The sequence below is a fragment of the Brachyistius frenatus genome, unplaced genomic scaffold (assembly GCF_029030835.1).
Source record: "Brachyistius frenatus isolate BFR_SWC_R1_liver_20210118 unplaced genomic scaffold, ASM2903083v1 Contig_13, whole genome shotgun sequence".
NCBI classification, from domain to species: domain Eukaryota; kingdom Metazoa; phylum Chordata; class Actinopteri; family Embiotocidae; genus Brachyistius; species Brachyistius frenatus.
The window spans coordinates 6,550,744-6,576,870 of record NW_027210612.1 but is presented as its reverse complement, the minus strand read 5'-3'; the positions used below and the strand labels follow the sequence as shown (position 1 = coordinate 6,576,870).

The window sequence follows — 26,127 nt, the reverse complement described above, 5'->3', positions numbered from 1 at the left end:
TTTCCAGCAACATACTGTGCTGCCACATTATCAGTGAATTTCTGGCATTGCTGTTTGGTTCTCGTGTGTCTCTCCCGCTTTCCTTTACCTCTCTCCCTCCCTCGCCAATTCTCCCTAACTCACTCCACATACTACATCATTGAAATCGCAGCAGAATCAAAAAAAAAAAGAATCACACTGAGTTTTGGAGAACAAATGTTTCCAGCAGACTTCCTCTATAAAAGCCATAAATCAAACAAGGCTGGATTATTCCTCACTAGTTTCCTGTGGTCAGCAGCACTGAGAGCTGCAGAGAGCCATATTTATACCCCTAACGAAAGCCACGAGAGAGCTGCAGTACTCTGGATGGGTAGAAGAGAAGGGGGCGCTGAGCCATGACTCTGATAACAGTGTTTGTTTTGCCTTTTGGGGGCATTTGTGTTTCTGCTGCTGTCTATACGAGTGGTCATGTAACATAGTATGTAGAGAATTGTGAGTTATGGACACCTTGCATTGATGATTTTGAGATCAGAGACATCTAGTGGTGATAGGCTATATTTTAACCATCCTCCAGTAGTACTGCTAGGCTCATTTCTGAGATTTTCCTCCTTCCTGTTGCATTTATACAAAAGTTTAACTCTTTTTTTTCATATCAAACTTTTTTTTTTTTTAGCTCATGCTCTTCAACCATAACAGTGCAGCCACATCATCGCTGCATCGCCCGAATGCGGCATGCTATGTTTTTCCAGCTCTCCTGAGCGCTGTGTCTGAACAAGGCCTTGATCTCTTGTTACATTCTTCATTGCTTCCCCTTTTTTTGTAGTTTTGTATTTGGCTCATAAACTTTCAATAAGTGCTGGAGAGTTTCGCTGGACTCCGTTTACAAATCTCCTCCTCTGAGAGAAAAAGAGAGAGCGAGAAGGGGAGGATAGTTAGAGACAGGATAGATGGAAAGAGTATTGGAGAGTTTTGGTGGTGTACTGAGCAAGGCTAGGGTTGAAACTCCATCCTTGTCTAAATATTATCTCAGGCAGCAGCCTCCTGCCGCAGCCAGAGGAGAGAGAGGAGAGCCATTGATTCCAGACACACTCCCCCTATAACATCCCATCCTTCTCTTTCTCTTTGTCTGTCTGTTTCGCCTCAAAGATCTAAATCCGACGCATCTGATGCAGCACACTACACCAATGCTGTCCACTCAAATTCAAACATGCACATGTACAAAACAGGCAAACCGCTGCGCGGGAAGGATAAATGATGAGATATACGGTCTCCTCTCATTTTTTTTTATTAATTAATCATACATTGTTTTCAAAGTCTAAATTGGTGCTTTGTACAACATTTAGTTCAATCTGTATCCCTTGATAAATCTCAAACCATGTAAAGGAAATACTTCATCACAAATGAAGTACATTTTTTTTTTTTTTTCAAATATACAGTTTCAGGACACCACTTTGAAAACGATAACAAGAAATGACAACGTAAGAGCTGGCATGTCCTTTGTCTTTTGCAAAGCCATGAACGTGAACAGTTGTTTGTTTGTGTTATCCCTCCCCCCACCCCCTTCCCCCCTTTCTGTGTGCCTTGGAGGTGATGTCATGTGTCCATGAGTAACGTTGTTTGTAATTTATGTCCTTGTCACTGGGCCTGGCCAGTAGAATCATGAAACAGACATTTAACTTCATCTGCAACAGCAGACTAAAGCTGCACGGACTCTGTTGTTAAAAGTTACCCTGCTTTGGTTGATACTGACAGTGTGCATTTATCAGTGTGATACATTTGACTGTGTGTACCAGTGGGCACAGGACTGGATAAATGAGGGGTGTTAAAGGTTTGTGGCTCCAGCATCTATCAGGAAGCTAAATGACAGGTGCAGAGACTCCAGTTGAATGCCAGCTTTAATTACTATTATTGGGGGTGGAGGAATGACAATTAGGTTTGGCCTGCCCTCAGGCCAGCATCGTAATATGATGACAATTTGCATATTCAGTAATTATAAATAAAAATCTATTTGCATATTCAATAACTGTGAGTCAGATAGCATGTTCATAGAATCTCACGAGACAGGTGCTCATGAGTGTTTCCTCTGTGTGTGTGTGTGTGTGTGTGTGTGTGTGTGTGTGTGTGTGTGTGTGTCTCTCTCGACAGTGTCCATTGGAAGACGTGTCCAAGATCCCATGGCTGAGCTTGTGAAGATTGATCCTAAACACATAGGTATTGGAACATACCAGGTAAGTTTGTTTTGATGTTTTTTGAGTTGTCTGCTGTAGTTACTTTTTTGCCACAAAACTACAAGTGTGCAACGATGCCACATGGTTTTGTTTTCTTTACTCTATCATTCATTTAGCCAAAACAAACAAAGAGTTCTTACTAATAATTTCTCAACCGTCAACAATATGAATCTTCTGCTCTGCTGCTAATTCAGTTATTTTCACTCAAACCTTGCAGTGTAATTCAGGCAAAACCAAGAAAGCAAAAATGGGACTCGAGGCCTTAAGAGAGCAGATAAAGAAAGAGAGCAGAGAAGATATGACAGGACAAATGAGAAGAAACAAATGTTAAACAGGTTGAGAAAAGAGAGGCAAGCAGGGAAGTCGATGAGGGCTGAGGGCTGTGTCAACAGATGATGCGAAGGACGACTAATTCAATTAATGGAGATCAGGCATGACGTATGTTTGGTTTTTTGCTTGTGTGGTTTCTGCTCTTTTTCTATGTGTGTTCTAGTGTATGTGTGTGTGTGTGCTGTTGAAGCTCAGTGTTGATTTTGTACATTGCTAGTGTGGATCTAATTGTGTAAGGAAGGTAAAGTATTAGGTCTGTGTGACTATTTGCAACAGCTATGAATGCGGTGTTGTTTTCAATGTATGGTAGGAACTGGAAGAAAAGAGCATGAGAGGATGGCCTGGTGATGACAAAGGAAAATACACTAAAGTCAAATTATCTAACTAGCAGCTGTGGGCTACATGATGGAAGCAATATTTAGTAATTCAGTGATGAAAGTCATAGAATCCAGATGTTATATCTAACAAAAAGTCTTAAGTTATCTTGATTAATAAATTGATTTAAAGAATATTATTTGATACAACGAAAGGCGGAAGAGTAGAGGGTGTAAAGTGTAGAACACTTATCTTGCTTCACTGGAGTTATTTTTCATCCATAGTGTTAAATTGGTAGAATTCCTGCTCCTGACAGGGATGCAAAGCCCATTTAATCAATTAATTAATTGGGCAATGATAACAGAGGAAAAGCTTGTGTGTGTGTGTGTGTGTGTGGTTGAGTGTGTGTGTGTGTGTGTGTGTGTGTGTGTGTGTGTGTGTGTGTGTGTGTGTGTGTGTGTGTGTGTGTGTGTGTTGAGTGTGTTAGGTCACAGGCCCGTGTCTCTCATCACATCCTGACTGGGCTCTCTGGAGTGCAGAGGGCTCTGCACCTCCCGCTCTCAGATCATGTGACTAGGTCAACAAATGATAAAATGACCGGGTAAATAAACTCCGGGTGCTGACAGATATGAGATGGGACATCATTTTGACCTGCGTGTGAGCTCACACACACACACACACACACACACACACACACACACACACACACACACACACACACACACACACACACACACACACACACACACACACACACACACACTTTCCTCCTCATCCCTTTGCTGAGTCAGTAGGTAAGTGTGTGTGTGGGGGGGTGCGCGTACCTTTGTATTAGCGTATGCATAAATGTGTAAAAAGAAAAAAAATGCACTCAAGCATGTGTATGTTTTCTAGCAAGTTCTCTGTGTGATTCATGGCGTTTTGAGCTTTCTGAAAGTTTATTGCTGTTAGACCCAAAAAGCATGAGGGCAGATGTAACTCTAGACAGCTGGCACAGCATGCGCTCTCTTTCTCTCTCCCTCTGCTGACCCAGTGAGTGACAGCTTTGAGAGAAAGGCGGAAATGAGCTGAGGGCTAAAAAAGTGAGGCCCATTAAAATCAGATTGGACCTAAGTATTGGTGTGGGAAAGCTGTTTTCACTGCAGCACCTCTGGCTGACAGGTTTCGCTGGATGCTGATTTTGCCAGATAGTTGTCTGAATAGAGAGCCAATGTCTCAAAATATTAGTTCCTGTAATATTAGCTGTTACAGCACAATTCATTGTTATGCTATTATAGTATTGAAATAAACTGTTACAGTTCAGAGCATTTCTATAAACATTTAGGAGGCTTGTGTCCTTTATAATTAAACACTTAGAAGGTGAGGCCTTTGAACAAGTCCTTCATCTGTCAATCAGCTCTTTATGTTGCTATGGTCTGTTAACAGCTGGGTAATCCCCAGGGTCGTGAAACTAACTGCTACTGGAAAATACACACAGAAACACACTGCTGTGTGAGAAAACATCGCCCGCCAGCCGGATATTAAAGAAACTGTCACTCTTCCCCTCACCTCCTTTAGCCGCTCTCCTTCCCTCACCCCAACTTCTTACTAGATTTTTCCTTCTCCTGTCCCACTGGTGCCCATTCATCTGCCATCCTTTCATGTCATGTTTGCTTCTATCTTTCAAGTTGTAGAACATGCGGTGGGCATACGATGTTGTTGCAGAACATCAGATGTAGCGGAAGGAGTCTGAAGTCCCGGTTTGCTGCTTGATGTCTCATTGTCTTGTTGTTTGAACTGGATATGGCTGAGAGTGGTAAAGGAAGCTGCAACCATAAATCAATTGAGACTGTTACCAATATGTTTGAGGAATTAGCTTCTGAAACAGAGTTCTTTGCCATATTGACACTTGTTGGACCTGCCGGTCTAGGAAAACATGTCATTAGAGGAACTTAAATTTTTTTTTTTTTATGTTATAATGTTATGTTTGTATCTAAATTTCAGGGCTTTCCCACTGACATTGATGAGTTTCTTTCAACTGAACCAGCTCAATAGAAAAAAAGTGCCTCTTCAGGCATGTTTCCACTGACTTGAAAATGTAGTTAGTGAATTTGAGGTTTTTGCCTGCAGCCAGTGAAAGTGATGTCACTTTCACACCGAGGCCACTGATCCTGCAGTGCAGTGCTGCGTGTGTGCTTTGTGTGTGTGTGATGTTATCCTTCACTCTTGAATGGCAGTGCCTACAGGGGAGACAGGAGCAGACAGAGCACAGGGAAGGATGAAGAGCGAGAAATAGAGGCTTGACTGACTGATAGTTCCTGCCTCAACTTTTTGAAGCGTGGGAAAATAACCGGCTCTTAAGGACTTTGTCAGTGACAGACGCTGCCAAACATTATCTAATACTATTTTAATTATTTCCTTTAGATGTGTCACAGCTTGTCTTTTGGGTGTTGGTGTGCTTAGTGAGGTTTTGAGATGAGTAAATCTTGTAACTTTGCTTGTCTAATGGATTTACACAGGCTCAGGCCCAATCCCTGCTTATCCAACCATTCATAATACATTTAGTGGCTTGTTGTCATGTTGGGCTACTTATTCTAGCACTGCACAGTTTACACTGAGTGAGGATTTTTGTCATTGTTCAAATTTGTAGTTAAGTAAAGCTTACCATCATATACGTACAAGGGTGATAAAGGATTATAGGTTATTGGTTGAAGGGCAGAACACACAAACATTAGAAAACTCAAGATCCTACTTTTAGCAGGATGGTTAAAAGCTTGAAACTGAGAAGGTAAAGTATTTTTTGATTTTTAGAATGATGATTTAAAATAATCTGATTGGAGCTCCGGCAACAAGGAAAGCTGTTCCCTAACTTTTTGACCGCAACAAACTTATACATTTCCTCCATCTGTTTTACTTTAATGTCGTGGCAGATTAGGTAAGATATTTTTTCCAAATATTCAAAACTGATTTTATTCTAAGTAATAATATTCTAATCTAGTAATTTTGACATCCTGTGCCTGTTCTGTTTGGATTTTCTCATGTTCTGTTTTGCAATCCCTCAGGTGATGTGCGCGTGTGCGTGGGGGGTATATATGTGCATAGCTAAATAGTTAGAAAGCATAGTCATAAATCAACAACTGAAAGTGATATGACAGCAAGGAGTTGGCTTTATGTTTTTTACTAACACCTTCCCTGAAAGCCTCATGGCTGTATCCCAACTTCCTGCAAAGCAGTTACGCATGCACACACACTCACGCACGCACGCACGCACGCGGTATAGAGTACTCTCTAGAGGGAGTTCTCAGAGGCCTTAAAAAGCCTGTCAATCAAGAAGTACATGACCTTCAGATAACCTCAGGGTCCGTGTTCATTTGTACATAGTTCAGTGATCATCTGAGAGTGAAAGAAGTGAAGTAGCAGTGTCACTGCACTGTCGCACACATACACTTACACACTCGTTTCGACAGAATGCACTCCAAATATATTTTCCATTTTACACAGACGTTTCCAAACATAAGCAAACTCCTGTTTTTGTTGCGGTGCAACACCTCACATCAGTTTACTATCTACCTCACCTTGAAATTTGCTTCACCCAGCTGTGTGGTATTTTCATGCCAGGTGCAGTGGTGCACCATGCACAGCTGGGTGGAGAGCCATAAACAGGCGGGAGCTGATGCAGATCTCAAATCCATTTCTGTTTCTGATGCAACATCTTTTAGCTATTGTCTGGGGATTTTTTTTTTTTTTATATCAACAAGAGAAAGGTAAATACCCGGCAACAATGACTTAGATAGTGCCATCTAAATAGGGGCGCAGTGTTTTTCTGAACGATTTCAGATTCAAGGCTTTGCTCTCATCTTAGAGCTACAGCCAGAGGACTGGAGGGGTGCAGGTGTTACAGGGGTTCAGATGCTCCTCTTCATCTGTCTCTACCTGTTAACAGTCCCCTGTAGCCACATGCACCAATATCTTGTAATGTGGTTTTCTTCTCAAATCTCTTTGTGGGCTACTTTGTGGATTCTCAAACTGTAGGCAACTGATCAACATAGCACTGACATAGGACTTACTGTTTATTTCTGGAAGGTGTTAAATTCTTGGGAAATGTTGCAACATTCAAATTCCTCATGTCTTTTAACTTGAGAAAGAATTTTCCTTAAGAAATTTGGATTGTGCTCACATTAGTCTAATGGCAATCTACATCAACCGGATTCCTTGTTGAATTGTGGGTAGGGACTCTCATTGGCTGTCGGCCGCCCCACATTAACAGAATATGCAAGAACGGAAAGAAAAAAAAAGCCTAATTTGGGACACAGGAAAATACATTCCTCATATCCCAGGTTGAATGTAATGAAGAGAACCCAAAGGACATTGGATCCTACTGTTCTTGCTCATCTAACAGTTAACCTTCCATCACTTACCTCCCTCAGGCTCTTTATACATGCAGCCATTCTGGCTCCAGCACAGTTCTGGTTGCTAGGCTCTTAGTGGCATCCTGTATATACAATATTTCAATCAACTGTCAGCCTAAAGACCTCGGCCATCACTATCAGTCAACACCTCACATTTTAGGAGTGTCTTCACCTCTCATTTTACTCTCTCTGTGGTTCTTGGTTCTTGGTTGCTTTAGATCATATATATGCGTCATGGTAGGAAACCTGGATGTGTATGTAATCTGTCCGCATGTATCGCAGAAAAGGTTTTATCAGTGACATACCTCCTTTGTTTTTTTTTAGCTTTTGTTTTTTCTTTCTCTCCTTCTTTGTGTTTTTCACCACTCTTGTTCTCTCTCTCTCTCTCTCTCTCTCTCTCTCTGATTGACATGTGGTAACTCGGTAGCGTTTAAGTACTCGAGGTGCAGACAGAAGCACTTTGTTCCTGCATATTGGTTGGCTGGCTTTAGCAGCTTTCTGGCCAATCCAAACTTGACCTTCACACATAGGGATCCAGTTCATTGGTTCTAGATGATTTTGAGGTTTGGGTTCCAGGAGTTGGAACCAAAGAATGAGGGAGTGGAAAATTATTTTAAAAGTGGATAGTGGCATATCTAGCTGTTCTTGCTAATCTATTTCAACATCTCTATCTTTGTGTCCCCACAATACCTGGCACTTCTGATATACACACCAAGAATAAAATGAGTGAAACTGTTACAGTACACCAATAAACTAAAGGCACAAGCAGCATGGAAGTTTAGAGAAAGTGGAGTTGAGGTGAATTACACATGCAACAGAGGCATAGTCAGTCAATAAATGTTCAAAACTACTACTAGCATTTATGATGTCTGATGCCACATAGCTAGTTTATCTCGAGGTGAGATTGGGGAAACTTAGATCTAGGGGTGGGGGGATACATGGATTGAGAGATGATAAAGACACTGGAAAACTTGCTCTGCTGATGCTGTTAATGCCGCTGTAAACTGAGTGAGTGAACCACGAGGGCCTCTGCTGTCTCCATGTCAGGACAGACACACACACACACACACACACACACACACACACACACACACACACACACACACACACACACACACACACACACACACACACACACACACACACACACACACATACTGGATGGTGTGTGTGCCTGTTTAATGGAGCGGAACTTAATCGTTTTCTGTCGCAGTTTCTCTCTTCCACTCCAAGTCTGGCACGTTAAATCACTGCTGTTGGTGCCAGAGACACACTTCTCTGAATCTATGTCTGTAGAATTTTATGTTTATCTGAATTTTTCTGTTCCAACTATAGCCTCGAAAAAGACTTGTTTTTTTCCTTACTTTTTGTTTCCTCCTTGTGTGTGCATGCGTGTTTGGGCTCCCTGTCTGGACTTGTGGATACAGCATATTTGCATGCCTGGAAACAAATTTTTTACTGTGTAGCAGTTTTACTTTGGTAGCAGTAAGCCAAAGACCAGCTAAGCGGTGCCTTACTCAGCGAGATAGCTCGTATTCATAAGCAACATCACAGGGCTTCTGTAATAAAAAATATTGTACGGTTTTTGGCCCAGTCAGCCAATAGCATATAGTCAATGAATGCAGCTTTACACTCATATACTCTTGCTACTGAGGGGTACATTTTAAGTCACATTTCTTTGGCAGGATTTTCCTTGAAGTGAAAAGACAGATTTTTCTTCTTTCTTTTTTTTTTTTTGCCAGATATGCCAATGAAAGTTTGTTTTAGGTGATAAATGATTTTTTTTTTTGAATATGCAGTTGTTCATGTCAGGCTTTTGTTTAACTCTAAATTTAAGATTGTATTACTGTATGCGTTTCTTTTGGCAAAATGAATGGTGGTACTGTAAATCCAGTACTGTTTGTCTTTTAGCAAATCATTATGGAGTCATTAACAAGCAAGCAAAAGTTTATTTACACAGTAGGGCTCATTTCATGGGAAATACAGAAAACCAATAATTTGTATGTGCATACTATATTAAGAGATGTAATTATATATTCTGTATATTCTCAGTTGGCACAACCATTAAATTCAGAGAATTAAGGTGTTGTTCAAGTCAACTTTAAAAGCACTACAATAAAGTATCTCTGTTGGGAAGGCTTTGATTTAAAAAAAAAAAAAAAAAAAAAAAAAAAACCTTCATAAACTCAGTTTTCAAATTGATGATGTTTGCTGTGAGTTGAAACTGTCACTTGACCTGCTGTTTATTAACCGTGTGTCCATGTTTATTATGTTTTTCCCTCAATGTTGCTTTCTGACTAGAATGTAATGAATTCTTTTTAAAGTTTAAGTCTCAGTTTCAGTTGAGTTTTTTTTCCCATCACTCACTAAATGCAGTTATGTACAGAGGTGAACGTCAACCTCTGCGTTAGTTACGATACCTCGGATACTGTCGTGCTGCTCCCACCTCGATAAGGTTTCAATAAGAATGTGAGAACACCTTCATCGGGGTTTTACTGCAGGTTAAAACTCACACTGCCTCGCACACCTCCACCTTTCTCGTGTAAAAACATTCTTCTTTGGTGTGACATTTCAGGTGATTTCCTCTTTGCCCTCTCGGACTATCTCTGACTCTCTTCTCTTTCTATATCCGTTCACCTGAAATCATAAATCTTTCAGGCCTAGTTTTATTAGAACTTGGTTTTGTTTGGAAAGTTATTTTTATGGTCTCTAAAATGCTTCTGGCTGTAGAACCACAGCATTCTCACCAAGAGCCAGACTGCAGGTCACTAAAGGAGTCACCAGGGGTGCTGTGCTTCCTCTTCAGTACAGCTTTGTGTCTTGTCTTCATTTTCCGCTGTGCTGAATCAAACATTTATAATTCTTCCCATTCTAAGTTAGGTTTGGACCGACTGTTTGTTGATTTTACAGTTGTTGATCACAAAACTTTTGAGTTTGTGACAACAGAAGAACTAAAAATTAAATCACTCATGGATACCTCCAGCTTTGACATCCCCGCCCCCTGCTACCCTCACCCCCTCCCCCTCCCAACCCTCAACTCCTGCCCCTCACCCCCCACCTCCCGTCCCGTGTCCTCATCTGTCCTGCTGACAGAGGAGGGTGTGTTTGCTAGCTGGCGTTGTTGTTGTTATCTGTTTACAAGTCTATGTTTGTTGAGAGCTTGATCATGTTACAGGACAACCCATGCTGGTCCCAGTCACGTTCACACACACACACACACACACACACACACACACACACACACACACACACACACACACACACACACACACACGCACGCGCGCACACAGTAGTCGTCTAGTTTAGACTGTCAGCTAATCCTTAAGCAGTTGCTGAGGCATCACTCTCCATCTGAACTCCTTGGCCTTCTCTTCTCTTCTCTTCTCTTCTCTTCTCTTCTCTTCTCTTCTCTTCTCTTCTCTTCTCTTCTCTTCTCTTCTCTTCTTCTTCTTCTTCTTCTTCTTCTTCTTCTTCTTCTTCTTCTTCTTCTTCTTCTTCTTCTTCTTCTCCTTTCCTTCTCCTTTCCTTGTTCTCTTTGCTCCTTCTTAGGAAAAAGACTCCAGTGATTTTGGAAAATATGTCCTGATAAATGGATGATTGGCTGGTGGTTGAAAAGTGTGAAGGGTTCATTTGTGGGATCTTTATTGACAGAGAGCTACACTAACATGAGCACTGTATTGAAGGAAAAGATTGTTGACAGGCCAAACTAAACATTCTCTACTCTCCCTTCCCCTTCTGCGCACCTTCTGTCTGTCAATCATCTCTCTCTCTCTCTCTCTGATTCTTTCTCTACCTCTTCCTTAATGTACTACCTGTCAATCAAAGCTGCTTTTTCTCAGTGTGTCATTATTTTATTGCTACCATGTTCATCTCTTTAAGAGTAAAATGTTTCTAATCCCTTTTGGGGAAATTGTGCATACACAGGACAAAATAGAATTACATAGCAAAAATATTATGGTGACCAACCATACAGCATGGGATTACACGATTAGAATATGATTATGTAGAGTCCTTTAATAACCGTGCAATATAAAATATTGGGTAGATGTGTGGGAGGGAATATAACAAAGGGTTATTACAGAAATATGCAGCAGTAATATTTTTTAGAATAAATCTAAATCTGCTTTTTGTTTTTAGTGTCAATCTGTCCATAAAAGATTTAAACAAATCCTAAACCAATATATTTACTACAGAGCAATATCTCATATTACATGTCTGTGTCTGTTTTAGAAGGGGGAGGGGAACTTTTTTCTCCTGAGCCGCTGACAAAAGCAGTGTTTTAATGTTTCTTTGCTAAACCAGTTTTCAGATTGATACATATTCTGTATTTGTGTGACTGTGCGTGTATGTGAAAACTTTACATGGATTTATTATGTGTTTTTATAGCATGATGTGTCAACCGGAGCTCTGAAGGCAGCGCTGGACGGAGTGGTGCAGGAGTGTGTGAGCTTCGTGGGGGTGGACATCAACATCTGTTCCGAGATGCTGATGAGGTAGATGATGCTACATGCGGCACTGTAATTTTTTTTTAAAAAACACAATAATTTGAAGCATTAAAAATATTATGGTGACCAACCATAAATAGTTTTGTTTTTGTTTTTTTACATTGGATTTCACTGAGTTGAGCAAAACTATAAACTAAACAATATTTTTTGTGGCCCCGACTTACCTTTGAAACGGCACCAGTTTTCCTCGGTACAGTTGCACATAGCTTTTTCAGGGTACTGGGCAGGCAGCTTGTTTCAAGCATCTTTGAGAACTTCCCACAATTCGTCTGTGGATTTACACTGTCTCAGTTGCTTCTGTCTCTTCATGTAATCTCAGTGACTCCAGGATTTTGATAACGGCGCTGACCTACCTTCAGTCTGAATGACTGGCCAATCAGATGCCTTTCTGATTTAACTGTATGATGAATAAGAGTCGGACCATTTGAAATGCATATAACCTCTGTACATTTCTGTAGATATGTCCTCATAAGCAAGTGCATGCGTTCACACCAGCACAAACACGCATGCAAATTCTGAAGATGAGATGAAGTCAGGCTCAGGCCTCTGACATACTTTCCTTTAGCAGTCCCAACATGGCAAAGCTTCATTCGCTCTCAAGCACAGGCACATGCTCCACGCATATACACAAACACACAGACGGACTGCCAGCTTTCCGTTTAGACTAATGCTTCACACCCCTGACCTCACTTACTGGGCTGAACGGGATTAACAGAGAGAATTAGGCAAGGTAGACACAGTCACAGAAACACATGCAGAGAAGGAAATCATTCATATACATGTGGTCATGTGGTCAAAAATCATTGTCGGAATACTGCACTGCAGAGACATGTCATTATTTGCAGCAACTTGTTCCCTCCATACACATGACTCAAAACTATAGGAAGTGAACACATTTGATATACACACACTTTCTTGCTGCAGACATAAACAGTATGGAATGAGCTGGCATTAGCTGTAGGGCAGGCATCAGGTCATCTGTTTACCTGTCTGCTCTGCAAGTGAGCTTTTTCCATTCCTGCCAGAAGTTATGCTACACACATTTGACACATACACACACAAACGCGTTGATGACTGAGGTATTATGTGGAGTGTTGACATAGCAGTGTGTTTTAGGGTGAGTGAGTCACCGTGGACATTAACAGAGCCGACCTAATTGACTTTCACATCACCTTTCTTCTTTGCTCCTCCAAAAGTGAACAAATTCTCTCTCTAAATATTGAATAACGTGTGTCTCTTGTGTTTCCAGTGTTTGTTTAAATGAGAGATCACAGATGCAGAGTTTGTTTATAATCGTAATCTGGTGTGGACAGTGCGAAAAACAAATACTACGAAGTTGTGTGCTATTGCTGATACCACTGGTATCTCATTTTGAGACTGAACTTGAGTTTCCTACAATTTCATGGAATCCAGTGAACTCGGATAAAGACACTTCAACAGACTTCCAGAAATTACTTCAATAAATACATGATGTGATTAATTTTTTTCCTCTTCATTTGTGGTTTTATCTTCCAGGCATGTAGCAGGCCTAAACACGGGCAGGGCACGGAATATTGCAGAGTGGAGAGAGCAGAACGGCCCCTTCAACAACAGGGAGCAGCTCAAACTGGTCAAGGGCATGGGGCCCAAGACCTACCAGCAGTGTGCTGGCTTCATCAGAATCAACCCTCAAACCCTGCACAGGTACACACTCATCTACACGCTGCATATACAGATGCATAGAACCACTGACGCACACACAGATGACTCAGATGCTGCTTGATGCGCAAAAGTGTTTCTTATGTAGAGCAGAGTTGGGCGGGAGGATTTATTTCAGGAGGCGTGACGAAGACGAGGTGGAGCAGGGGACTCTCTCCAGACTCTCAGTTACTCTGGATAATCCGCATATAGACAGAAGCTGTATTGAAGAAATAGTCCGTGTATTTGCGTTATTTGGAATGGAAGTTTTCACTGCAGTCAGTGGTGCAAACAAAATTAATTAACCATCATTGTATTTGGGTGGAAACGGGAATCTCCCAGTCCAACAAAATAAAGTGTAACCTGCCTAAATGGCGAGATATGACCCGAGGTAATGGAGAAAATGTTTTTATTTTGTAATTTTGTGCATCAACCTTTTGATCCAAAGTTATGAGAGCTGTCTAAGCTTTAGACTACCTCATGAAATTAAAATGCATTTCTTTCTTTTCAAAACAGTGCCAAATCCTCACCTCACCCTGTACAAGCAGCGCCTAAGAAGGGAAAAGGGAAGTCTAGTGTCAACATACCAACCTCATTTAACCCCCTGGACCAGACCTGTATACACCCAGAGTCCTACTATGTGGCAAAGAGGTACAGTACACACACACACACACACACACACACACACACACACACACACACACACACACACACACACACACACACACACACACACACACACACACACACACACACACACACACACACACACACACACACACACAAACTCTTTTACAGCAGCCTATCCCACTGGCCAAAGCACATTCAGGCTAAGATGGAGTTGATTTTGACACCATCTCATATGGGGTTGGTTATAGTGGTGGAGGGCTCTGATTTGATTTACGCAGACACGGGATACAAGAGAGGAGGCATTGGCTTTGTGTGTGTGTGTGTGTGTGTGTGTGTGTGTGTGTGTGTGTGTGTGTGTGTGTGTGTCCTTGTGTGAGAAATGATTGTTAGCGCTGTTGATGCTGATATCAAAAGCACATTGAACATCTGCCCAAGACTTCTGTGTCGTGTGTGTGTGTGTGTGTGTGTGTGTGTGTGTGTGTGTGTGTGTGTGTGTGTGTGTGTGTGTGTGTGTGTGTGTGTGTGTGTGTGTGTGTGTGTGTGAGACAGATGGACAGACAAAGAGAGAGACAGAGGACCCTCTCTCACGCAGCTGCAGTCACTCAACTGTGTTTAGTCTACATAAGTTCTGACACTAGTGGCTTTAAGCATTGCCCTCATGTTGATGTGCTTTAATGGCCTCAGTAAATGTGTGTGTGGGGGGTATGTGTCTCCATGCACACACATGCAGCTGATAGATTGATGCTGCCCCAATGAAAACTGTGTTTTTTTTTCTTGTCCTTCCTACTTCGGTCAAGTGACCACGTGTCTTTGTGGATTCATGTGTCTGTCCGAGATCAGAGGTTTAAAAATATTACGACCCCTTTCATTTTTCATACACATTTTTATTTCTTTCCTTCATCTTATAGAGATGTGTTATGCATCCAAACAGTTTATGTGTCCTTACATTTCTGTTTTATGTTTCATTCTCATTCTTTTCCTCTTCCATCTGCTCAGCTCTCCCTCTCCATCCCATCCTGAACCGTCTCTCTTTCTTTCTCAGTGCTGTTTGTTATTTCAACTCAGTAAGGTGCCCAAAATAGTGCTGAAGTCAGGTCAAAATAACTGGAAAAATTTACAGTTGAAAAAGATCTTGCATAGTTTCCACAGAGCTTTAAAAAGCCTTAATGCCACATTTATATTTGTGTCAAATTAATGTATTAAAACAGTTTGTAGTTGTAGGAATAGAGGTATGAAATTTACTCAGGAGAAGAGAAAAAATATTTTATAAGTCTACGATTTCCATCTCTTTATTTATACATAACATATTCTACATTTACAATGTGGTAACTAATCACCCGTCTGCTGTTCATTTCTCTTTCTTGCCTCAGGTCTCCCACTCCATCCTGAAATGTTTCTCTCATTTCTCATCAGTCTCCTCATCGTTCTCTGCTTTTCTATTTTTCCTTCTGTTCAGAAATTCTTAATCCTGTGTTGGCAAATGTTGTATCCTTTGTTATGACTATTCTATAATCCATGTCTGGGAATTTGCTCCATTGAGTACGGATTCATGTCTCACTTGATATAAATATATTTTGTGTTTGTGTGAATTCTACAAACTTTTCCAAAATTTTAAAAATGTACATATTAATTGAAAGCATCTCAAAGTGTGTCTTGTGGTTTTAAGCGGTTTTACAGCATGTCACATCTCTTTGAACGTTCCTCAAGATGGTCAGGGGAGTTGAAGTCTAATGTCATAGCGCAGGAAAAGCCATACATTCCTTCAAATTCAGACAGACTGCTGTATAGTTTAGATGCAATGGAAAACAAATCATCAGCATTGAAGTTAAAATCAGAAGGAACGTCACGCCTCTGCAGAATAGAACATTTTACTTGGTGAGTGTGTGGGTGATTTGGCCAATTTGAATGTGTCTTAAAATTCAGACAGGAAAAACCCTCACAGCTGTGCGATTTTCTTCTCCATAGTTTTGCTGTTACGCATTTGTTTTTTATTGGGTCAACTTTTATGTTTTGAAAGTGAACCTTAATTAGAAATTCTCTGGAAAACCCTCCTTTCGACTAACTTATTATACTTGCGCACATTAACCTCTCTAAATCAAAAATGTCAAATTGGGCAGATTATTATTGGGCAATGTGTCACTGCTCTTCTCACATCCTCACCTACAGCTGATGAAAACAGAAGGTTGGGAGGGAGGATTGTGAAGGAATGTGTGTGTCTGTGTGTGTTTCTGCGTGTCTTTATGGTGTATGAGGAATATCATGTTCATCACATTAGTGGAACAGGATCCTCCATTACTGCTCACAGCCCACACATCAATCCCTTTCTGTAACCATATACACACACACACACACACACACACACACACACACACACACACACACACACACACACACACACACACACACACACACACACACACACACACACACACACACACACACACACACACACACTGGAACACAAAGGCACAGACTAAATTTGACCACCCTTGTTTTAGAAATTGTGGGATGTGCTTGCTTGAAATCAAACTTTTCTGTGAAGAATATTAGTATTCAGCTTTAGAGGATCGACTCCATAAGATATTTCACGTCACAATATCAATAAAGCGCACAATTGTGAGCCATTGGCGTCCATTTTATGAAATACTTAATAGTATTAGTATTAATCTGGTGCTCAGAGCGGCTTCACTCGATGGCAATTATTCCTCTGATAAGTAAAGAGTCAGTGCCTGATAACGAAAGACATTGGGCTCTTGCTGTGGGCTGGATAAAATCTGTTACAGCCCACCCAACCCCACGTTCACACACACACACACACACACACACACACACACACACACACACACACACACACACACACACACACACACACACACACACACACACACACACACACACACACACACACACACACACACACACACACACACACACACACACGTATTCCACTTCCACACACACAGTGTTGGTAGTAATTATATGAGTATGAACCCAACAGCGGTGGAGGCCTCTGGACTCCTGGTACCCCTTAAATACTAACATACACCACTGAAAAATGAGAAGGGCAACACACACATACCTGAATGAGGAGCATGCCCACCCACCAGATCCATTATAAGATCTCTCCTCTTCTCTGCTCCTCTTAACACTGTTCTCCTCTCGAATATTGAAGATTTGTTGTCACTCAGCTTTAAGAGAAGAACTATATTTGATTTGTAAACTGATCATGTGCCCCCTCTTGGAGCTGTGTGCTCATATGTTTGGGATCTGAATTGTTTTGACTACCAATGGAAAAAAGCTTGCACGTCTGCCTCAGTGTGTATAAAAAGAAGAACGCTGAACAACTTATTCAAAACATCCAGTCGCATAAGTCTTTCTGTGAATGTCTGTAGAGAGTTAAAATATGAGAAATTAGACTATTGATATAAGTTTGTTTGTTGGAGAAAGATATTCCGTCTGGACTGCCTTCTCGTGGTACTTGAGATGATCAAGGCGTGGTGTACAAAATGTAGCCTGCTATTTTAAAGATTATTTGTCAACCTCCCATCCCAGCCTGGATTCCATGCAGGTGGGCTTTGTGTTATGCGTCTTAGACCACTAAGCCATCAAGACACAAGTATTTATTTCCCTGTATAGAGAGTTATGGTTGGAAAGTTAAGAAGCTCAGGGACACACAAGACGGAGGAGCCGAGTGTTACACAGACATCCACTTTGGTCCAAAGGTGTTGTTTCCTCACCACTAAGCCATTTCTGGCACATACTCCGCTACTATTTTGTAGCGATCAGGCTTTGCTGATGTTGATGGATTGATTCTGCCTGTCTCCCTCTGTTGGACGGTAGACGGTGACTTCGACGGCAGGGGCCTCTCTGCTCACAGCTGTTTCGTACATAGTTTGTACACAAGCTGTTTCATGTTACATCGACAGTGTCCCTGCTACTGCCAAACGAGCATTTCTGAACAACATTGTGTATGAATCAACTTTGTGTGTGTGTGTGTGTGTGTGTGTGTGTGTGTGTGTGTCCACCTGTTGTGTCCATCACGGGGTGGACAGCTGCGGAGTCTGTTTGGCGTCAGGCTGCCACTGAGCGACATCCATCACGGATGCTACCCAGCTGGTCCACACATGAACACATGCATGGAGGCAAACGCATTCACATCTTTCACCAGCTGTGCCGAGTGCCTACTGTAAATAATATATACAGCATACACACTCACAGACACACACATTTACCATTTTTCCATTACCCGTGTTTCCTACTTTGGCTCTTGTGCCAGTTTGTTCCTATGTGTGTTCAGAGTGCAGAGAAGCACTAATTAGTTTGGATTTTATATCTCAGTGAATTCGAAATGGTGCGACCTGACTGGCTGTCTAGACATTATGTGGTGGGACATCGTGCTAGAATAAAGTGATACAAGTGTGGTTGACAGACAGGCAGTCCGACCTGAGCACACTGGAGGCAGTTTCATGAGACAAGGTGTCGGGGTGTTTACAGCCCACTGTGGATTTACCTGATTTACTGGGGGGTAAAATTAAATATGTGCATTTGTGCACATGTGTGTTTTGCAGAACAGAAAACTCCACCTTGGCAGCTCACGACTTCCTGTGTATTACTCTCACACCTCTACTGCCCTCACTCCTTTTCCCCAGCGCCCACTCACTTCACCTGCTTTAGCTTGTACTAATTATTTCCCTCCCTTTTTCCTGCATCTTTGCATTTTTTAATTTTTTTTTTACAATTCTACTTTTCTTTTATTCATCATTATTCACAATCTGTCATCACCTTTTCTCCCTCCATCCGTCCCTTCCTCGTTCTTACTCTCTTACTTTGTCGTTTTTGTGGTTTTAACAGTTCAGTTTTCACACTCTGCTCCATATTTTATATATTTTTGTTGTCCAGATTTCTGTCCCTCGTGGGTGGGAGTGAGGACCAAATTGGGAGTGAAGGCCTGCGACACTGCGTGGAGAGCAAGGTTAGGACCTGCAATGAGGAGGCACTGGCCCAAAAACTGAACACCACACCTGAGACCCTCAAACTCATCATAGACGGCCTCACGCAGCCCCCCGGGTTTGACATGAGACAAAGTAAGACTCCCGCCACTCACACTCACACACACATGTATTGATATCAACTTGTTTTTTTTAAGGCAATACGTCATACAAAGCCTCAGCAACAAGGTGAGAGTGTGTAGTCGCTCACGAATCTCAATAGCCACGTCCACCGCCCCTCAGTACCCACACCCACCGCCCCTGCTCTACCTCCCCTCAGTACCCACACCCACCACCCCTGCTCTACCTCCCCTCAGTACCCACACCCACCACCCCTGCTCTACCTCCCCTCAGTACCCACACACATAACATGACTTTTGGCAACATTATACAAGGCCATACATCTACAATTCATACATTTAGTATCACTGAACACAAAACTATCAGCATTTTGAGTCATATAAAATTTCATAGACTACATTTGTGTGCAGCCTATCAGTCCGGGTAACTTCTCTTAGTCTGTCATCTTTCCTTCATAATGGCCTTTATAGGTCCCCACTGACTGATAGAAAATCAAACTTGGATTTGTCCAGCTCCTTGACTGGTTTGCTAGTTACAACACACACTTACTATTTCTTGCCTTTACTATAATAGGCAAGGATTGGCAGTGTAACTTGATAGGATCTGACAGTGCTGCGGCTTCCTCCCTGTAGCCCCAACAATACAAGCAGTATGTTTCTGACAGGGTGTGATGGGTCCAGCAGACTGTGTTGTTGGACAGAGGAGCTTTACAGACACACACACACACACACACACACACACACACACACACACACACACACACACACACACACACACACACACACACACACACACACACACACAAATGCACAAATAACTGTTTTTCTCCTTAATTTCAAGCTCTTCAGTTCAGGCACATACAAACATAGCAATAAAACCACACAAAAACTTTTAGATTTTGTTTTGTTTTGCTCAAAATTGTTTTCTCGAGCAAGAAATTATACCGCATCTCTGTCTCTTTTGTCTTTTTCTCTTTTTCATCTATAATTTGTGTTCATGAAATACAAGAGCAGTGAGCTCAAAGCCATGCATTGTAATTTCATGTAATTTATGTTTGATTTAGCAAGCTTAATCAGTGCTAAAGAGGAAATATAAGTAAAATGTCCTATCTGAAATGGTCATTAAAAGCTTGGATTTAGAATATTACCAGCTAACTAAAAAGGAAAGAAAAGTAAGAAACAAGTTTTAACACAGACATTGGCATTATTATATGTGCTATGCCAAACTCACGGATTCTGAAAACATAATATTTATTACGACCATAAAATACCCATTTAGCCTTGAGTTAGCAAAACAAAGATTGAAGTACAAAAAAAACCCACTTTAAAAACATGAACTTGGCTTTAGAAAGTACTTTTACAATCGGGTTAGTTAAATACAGAATCATTCCCAAGGTTTATTATCAGATTCATCTTTCTCAGTCAGTTTCACAAAGTGATGAAAAAAGTCAAGTCAGTGGTGGCTAACGTCTTAAAATTAAAGAACGCAGCTTCAGGGTTCATTCTGCGGTTGGCCCTATTCGGTTGCAGTACACTTCCCTTGGCCTCCTAGCCAGTGCTCAGCTGAGTAAACAGATGGGCTGAGGCTACCGCATGAAATCAGTGCTGTGGGGAGGATAATTGGACCCGACTATTTCCTGGAGCGCAAGCCTTCCTTGTTTGTGTTAATGTTACAGAAAGGAAAAATAACTCCTCAACAGGCAAAGTGGAAAGTGGGGTTGAATCGAATGTCTGCGAAATGTGGAAGTATGTAGAAACAAGAATTGAGTTACTGCTGGAAATGTAATATCTGTTTGTCATTTCTGCCCCGCCCCCAAATTTTTCCTGCATTCCTTCGCTTCCCTTCCCATCTCTCCCGGCTTCCACACATTTTTACTAGCTGACATCCCTTCGCTGATTTTGTCGTAGACTTCCATCTCCCTCCACTTCCATCTTGCCACCTCGTCTTTTTGACATTCTCTCCCTTGACATCTGTGTTTGCCATCCCCAGATTTTGGGCAGGCGGACTTTAAGCGGGGCATTGTGTCGATGAGTGATCTGCGGGTGGGTGCGGTGCTGACGGGCCGCGTGGACAACACAACTCTGTTCGGGGCGTTTGTAGATATCGGTGTTGGCCGCGCAGGCCTCATCCACAAGAGCAACATCACCCTGGACAAGCTGCCTGTCAGCCAGCGCAGTCGCAGCCTGGCTCTGGGACCTGGAGAACGGGTGGAGGTCCGGGTCCTCAACATCGACCCTCAGAGGGGACGGATCGGGCTGGACTTGATCAGGGTCCTGCAATAGATTCACCTAATTAATATTTAACCATCGGATTGGAGTTGTCACAGGAAATTACACACAAAACTACCGAGACAAATTATTTTCTGACGGTTAAAGTGACTGCGAATGAGAACTGATATTTCATTTTACAAGCTGAACTGACATCGAGTTGAGCAGGAAACCTGCTTAAGTGTGTTAATGGGAATGGCCCTTTTTTTTGTTCTCTTTTTTTTGCAATTGTAATAACACACATTCAGTTACACATGGAGCAAGCAAAATGGTTAAATTTAAAGCCTTGACTACATGTAGAGCAATCCAGCTCCAAGAACAGCGGTTACAAGTCCAGAAATATCAAAATGATGAATAGATGAAAAATCAAACCTACTTCCGAACCGAGAGTTCATTTCCACAGAAGTGATTTTTCTCAGGTCCTACTTATTCTCAACCTGTGTATCTTTTGAAGTGGTAATTTGTTTGGAATTGAACACTAAACCTAATTTCCTAATTTCAGAAAAATATGTTTTGTTTGTCCGTTGACCTTTTGGTGAGCTCTCTGACACATCTACTGATCACCAGCGTCGACTCTGATGACACGGCTTAGTGAGAACATCATTTTTTTTGCACTTTCACTTTAATGTAGATAGTTTCATATTTGAGCTGCTATTGTTAATTTGTATTTGTATTTCTATTTGAATACAATTCACAATGGTTATCATTCACATACTTCAATAAAACAAATGCAATTCTTCATAATTTTTTTTGTACCACCCTGGACACCTCTCTATAGTCTGTGTTATTTGTTGTTTACTGTATTTGTAACATGTCAACAAACCAAGGGAATCACTCAACATGTTATCGTACAACTGTTACAGAGACTGGTTTCATTGGCAGGTGAGGCTTAACAATAAAATGCTCCGACCTTACTCTTTGGATGTACATTTTGTCAAAATGAAGATTTCCAGAAATTTCACTGTGGGAGACTGCTTCCCATTGGCGTGGGAGGGGCATGAGTGAGACCGGAAAAGAGAGGAGGGTGGCATGAGGAAGGTGGAAGAAATATAGGAGCGGATGTGTGGTGTGATGGAAAGAGGAAAGAAGACGGCAGCTTAAAGGATAAGTTTTCCCTCCAGACCACAGGAAAATGTGAAAAGACAATGAGAGGGGTGAGGGTGTGGGCGGAGTCAGGCAGACGAGGAGGAGGTGGGCGTGTTTCTATCTCCCCGACCTCAGTAAAGCCTGAAGGCTTTTCAGGCATGATCCCAGACACAATTATCCCATGAAACGCAGACAAACACACACTAATCAGCTGCTTCAAAATTAATCCCAGACTCCCCATCCACATTATCTAATTTGTTTGTTTTTATGAAACTTGAATAAATAAAAAAAAAAGATATACATGAAATATGGTTCTGAGAAAGCCCGAGGTCCCCCGTGCTAAACCTTATACTGAATGCAGATTACCTAATCACTGTTAGTGCTGCTTTACTATCTATCTCCCCTCAGGGGAACAAATGGAATATATTCTAGACACACAAACACAGAGATGTTCGATCAAAATTAATCAGTAGTGGCAGTTTGCTTAGTGATGATCTGAGAAAATTGCACACGCATTCAGACTAGATTCATGTGCTGTAGGTCATTGTCCTTCTTTATCCACTCTTTTTTGTTGTTGTTGAAAGGATTCTATTTTCTAATCAAGATACCTTTATTTCATTTGATGTTAACTCTCCTTGTCTCATTGTGTTGTCTTTTGTTTGTTTTGATCTCATATCCCGTAGCTTGGCACGGTCTCTTTTTTTTTTTTTTTTTTAATGTTTCCAGTGTTTTTGTCTCGGGGACCACATGTATTCGTAGAAATAAACACAGCTTCCCTCAGCACCATTCTTGCTTTTCCCGCCTTTAATTTTCCTCCCTCTACTAAACGTGAGCACACCGATGGGACAGGCAATCTGGCAGCCAGCTACTGCTGCCCCCTTGGAGTTTTTGTCAAACACTGACCAGTAATGAGCCCGTGATGAGAAGCAGGGTAACTGCGGGAGTAGTTGTGTAGTTCTCTGTTGTCCTCTGCTGCACTGGTTCTCGGCTGTTGTGTTATGGAGTGAGCTCAGGTGTGCCTTGAGGTTTTGGTGAAATGTGAAGAAAATTGATGGCGAGCAAGCGATTAAATGGATGTCACACTTGCTCGTGTGAAACATGTTGGCTACTTTTTTAGGCTCTTAAAAGTCAAATTAACAAAGAAAAACCTCCCAGGTGGTCGTGCAGGGCTCCCTTTAGTCATCTTTTGTTCAAGATCCAGCCGTGGCGACACAGGTGGATACAAAATCATCTGAACTTTTCTCACACCGGTGCAGAGAGAATAGTTCACGCAGCCAGTCAAAGCATCCTGCTAAGCAAACACTGACTGGAGAATATAGCTTTCTCTGTTGATCTCAGATTTCTCAGACCACCTGTCAAAAAAGCATTAGAAGTCTGAAACATTGCGATCAACCCATAAAGGCTGCAGTACTATCTGGTGTGAAAACATGTTTAGTGTAATGGGAAAAGCCATAGGGGAAATAAAATTAACAAGATTTACTCCCTTGGCAACATGAATAAGCTCAGCAAATTTCAGCACAAGTTATCTCTCAGCTTATGAGATCCTTCATGGGAATCATGAGTATCCACAGAAAATGACATCAGTAAAATAACATAGGTGTGCAGGATCAGCGTGTTGCCAGGGACGGATGCCTGGATGTGCAAATGGGCAACATTATAATCTTTATTCTTCCAAGGCAAGTGTCACATGTGCATCAAGCTGTTAAGATGGCAGTGTTACCAAAACAACCTTGTATATTTGGATCAAATATAATAGGCATGTCTTGGCAGTCTCTATTCCTCAGGTCTCTGTGTTGGGAACACTTTTTCCATCTACTTTCCTTTGTTTTGTCGCTTGCGTCAGTCAGTCAGTGCTGGTTTCTACTTCCAAGAGAAAATTCCTGCATGCTAGCAGTGTCACAACTTCACTACTCTTTTTGACTTGATGTAAGTTTTCCATCTACGTACATTCGGTGGTTCTTACGCGTTGAGTCAAGATCTGCTGATGGACACGGCAGCTCGCTGTGCTGAAACCTACTGTTTAGCAACCTCTTTGTAGCTGACAAGCTGACTTTAACTATCTATACGTGGTAACTGTATACTTTTAACACATGTCCCAAGTTTGGCAATCCAGATCACTTATATCATACATCGTTATCATTTAAGAGTCTCACTTTTACCTACAACAGTCAATGATTTTAAAGTTTGCGTGAGGGCTGTATGGCTGAAGAAATACAAATATTTTAAAATGACATTTATTTTCCAACTAGGGAGTTTTTATTTTAAACATTTGCTTATTTAAAGCGCCTTAAAAAAAAAAAAAAAAAAATTCTATATGTGGGGTAATGAGTGTGTGCATTATTTTGGAAGTAATTTATAGACAGTATGTGGGTACTTTTAATTGCTTTACGACGAATTAATTAGTCTATTAAAAAATACATTTTGATAATTAGATATTTAAAGATGCAAAAGTTTTTTTTAATTAAAACATTGAAAAAAATAATTACAATTATCCACAGAATGTGAAGAAATAACACTTTGCACATCAAAGAAATAAAAAAAACAAAAAAAAACAACAACGATTGGGAAAGGATGCAAAAAAAAAGGGGCCAAATTGTGAAAACTCTGAGAGCGGGACTGAGGGCAGAATCACTATCGCTTCTCAATCTACAAAGTGGTCTTACATGACAGAAATCTTGCCGGCGCAATCTTACGTATTTCAGGTTTGAGTCCATTTTAAGCTGAATGTGCCAAACATCACCTGACTCAAAGTTGTCATTTAAAGTATGTGGATTTTCTGCTTTTCTGTGTTTAAATGTTTTCCTTCCGAATGTCTTGGAATTGTTATTGGACTCTTGTTTCCATCGTCACATTTGAACACGTCACTTTGGGTTTCTGGAGTATCGTGACAGGCGTCTTTACTTGTTCTCTGATATTTTATCGATTTTTTTGTTTTTACTTGTATCTGTATTTTAAAGAAAGGCAGTTCAGACAGAAATGTATACCCATTATAACGCGCACACCGCCACTACATGTGTGAGCACATTAGAGGTAAAAACCAGAGAACGAGTGAGACCAGTTTTGATGCTAAAAACCAAGAATTACATTTTCTTGTCACATTTGTTAAAACTGAACGCAGACCTCTGTCAACTTTTAAAATAACAAAACTCTCCCATATTCTTATTTTCCAGTGTTAGGTGACATGCTGAAAAATTCCTAATAGCCAGAGGGCAGAGAAAGACTTTGACTTGTGGCATCACGAGGAAAAAACAAAGAGTAAAGTATAGACAGGAGTTCAGAGGAGAGATGGATGAATGGAGGTCGGAGAGAGAGGGATGGAATGAGACAGGAAATGAAAGGCTTTCTCCGGTTTCACTCCCTGTGACCTCATCAGTGTGATCATGGGTTTTATGAGCTTTCCCTCTCGACGCCCACACACCACCTTACACGTGCCAGAACACACACAGTCACACACACACACACACACACGCACGCACACACACACACGCGCGCGCGCACACACACACACACACACACACACTTCAGGCCCTATATTTTATTCAATGTCTCAGACAAAGACACGGTACATGTGTTTTTGTCTCTGGCTGTTCCTTTTCTCACACTCCCTCTGTCAGCCTTTCACATACTCCATCACAAGCGAGGATGTTCAAAGA

The 26,127-nt window shown here is 41.4% G+C and overlaps 1 protein-coding gene across 1 annotated transcript in view; it reads left to right on the top strand.

Annotated features, from left to right (window-relative positions):
- The window catches only part of srbd1 (S1 RNA binding domain 1), a 51,748-nt gene extending 28,509 nt beyond the window's left edge, over window positions 1-23,239 (top strand). The window contains exons 16-21 of the mRNA XM_069692990.1: window positions 2,125-2,207; window positions 11,627-11,733; window positions 13,261-13,428; window positions 13,939-14,073; window positions 18,952-19,136; window positions 21,111-23,239. Coding sequence (XP_069549091.1) covers window positions 2,125-2,207; window positions 11,627-11,733; window positions 13,261-13,428; window positions 13,939-14,073; window positions 18,952-19,136; window positions 21,111-21,403 — 971 coding nt within the window. The 3' untranslated portion in view covers window positions 21,404-23,239. The remainder of the gene's footprint in view (window positions 1-2,124; window positions 2,208-11,626; window positions 11,734-13,260; window positions 13,429-13,938; window positions 14,074-18,951; window positions 19,137-21,110) is intronic.
- Window positions 23,240-26,127: the final 2,888 nt, after the last annotated feature.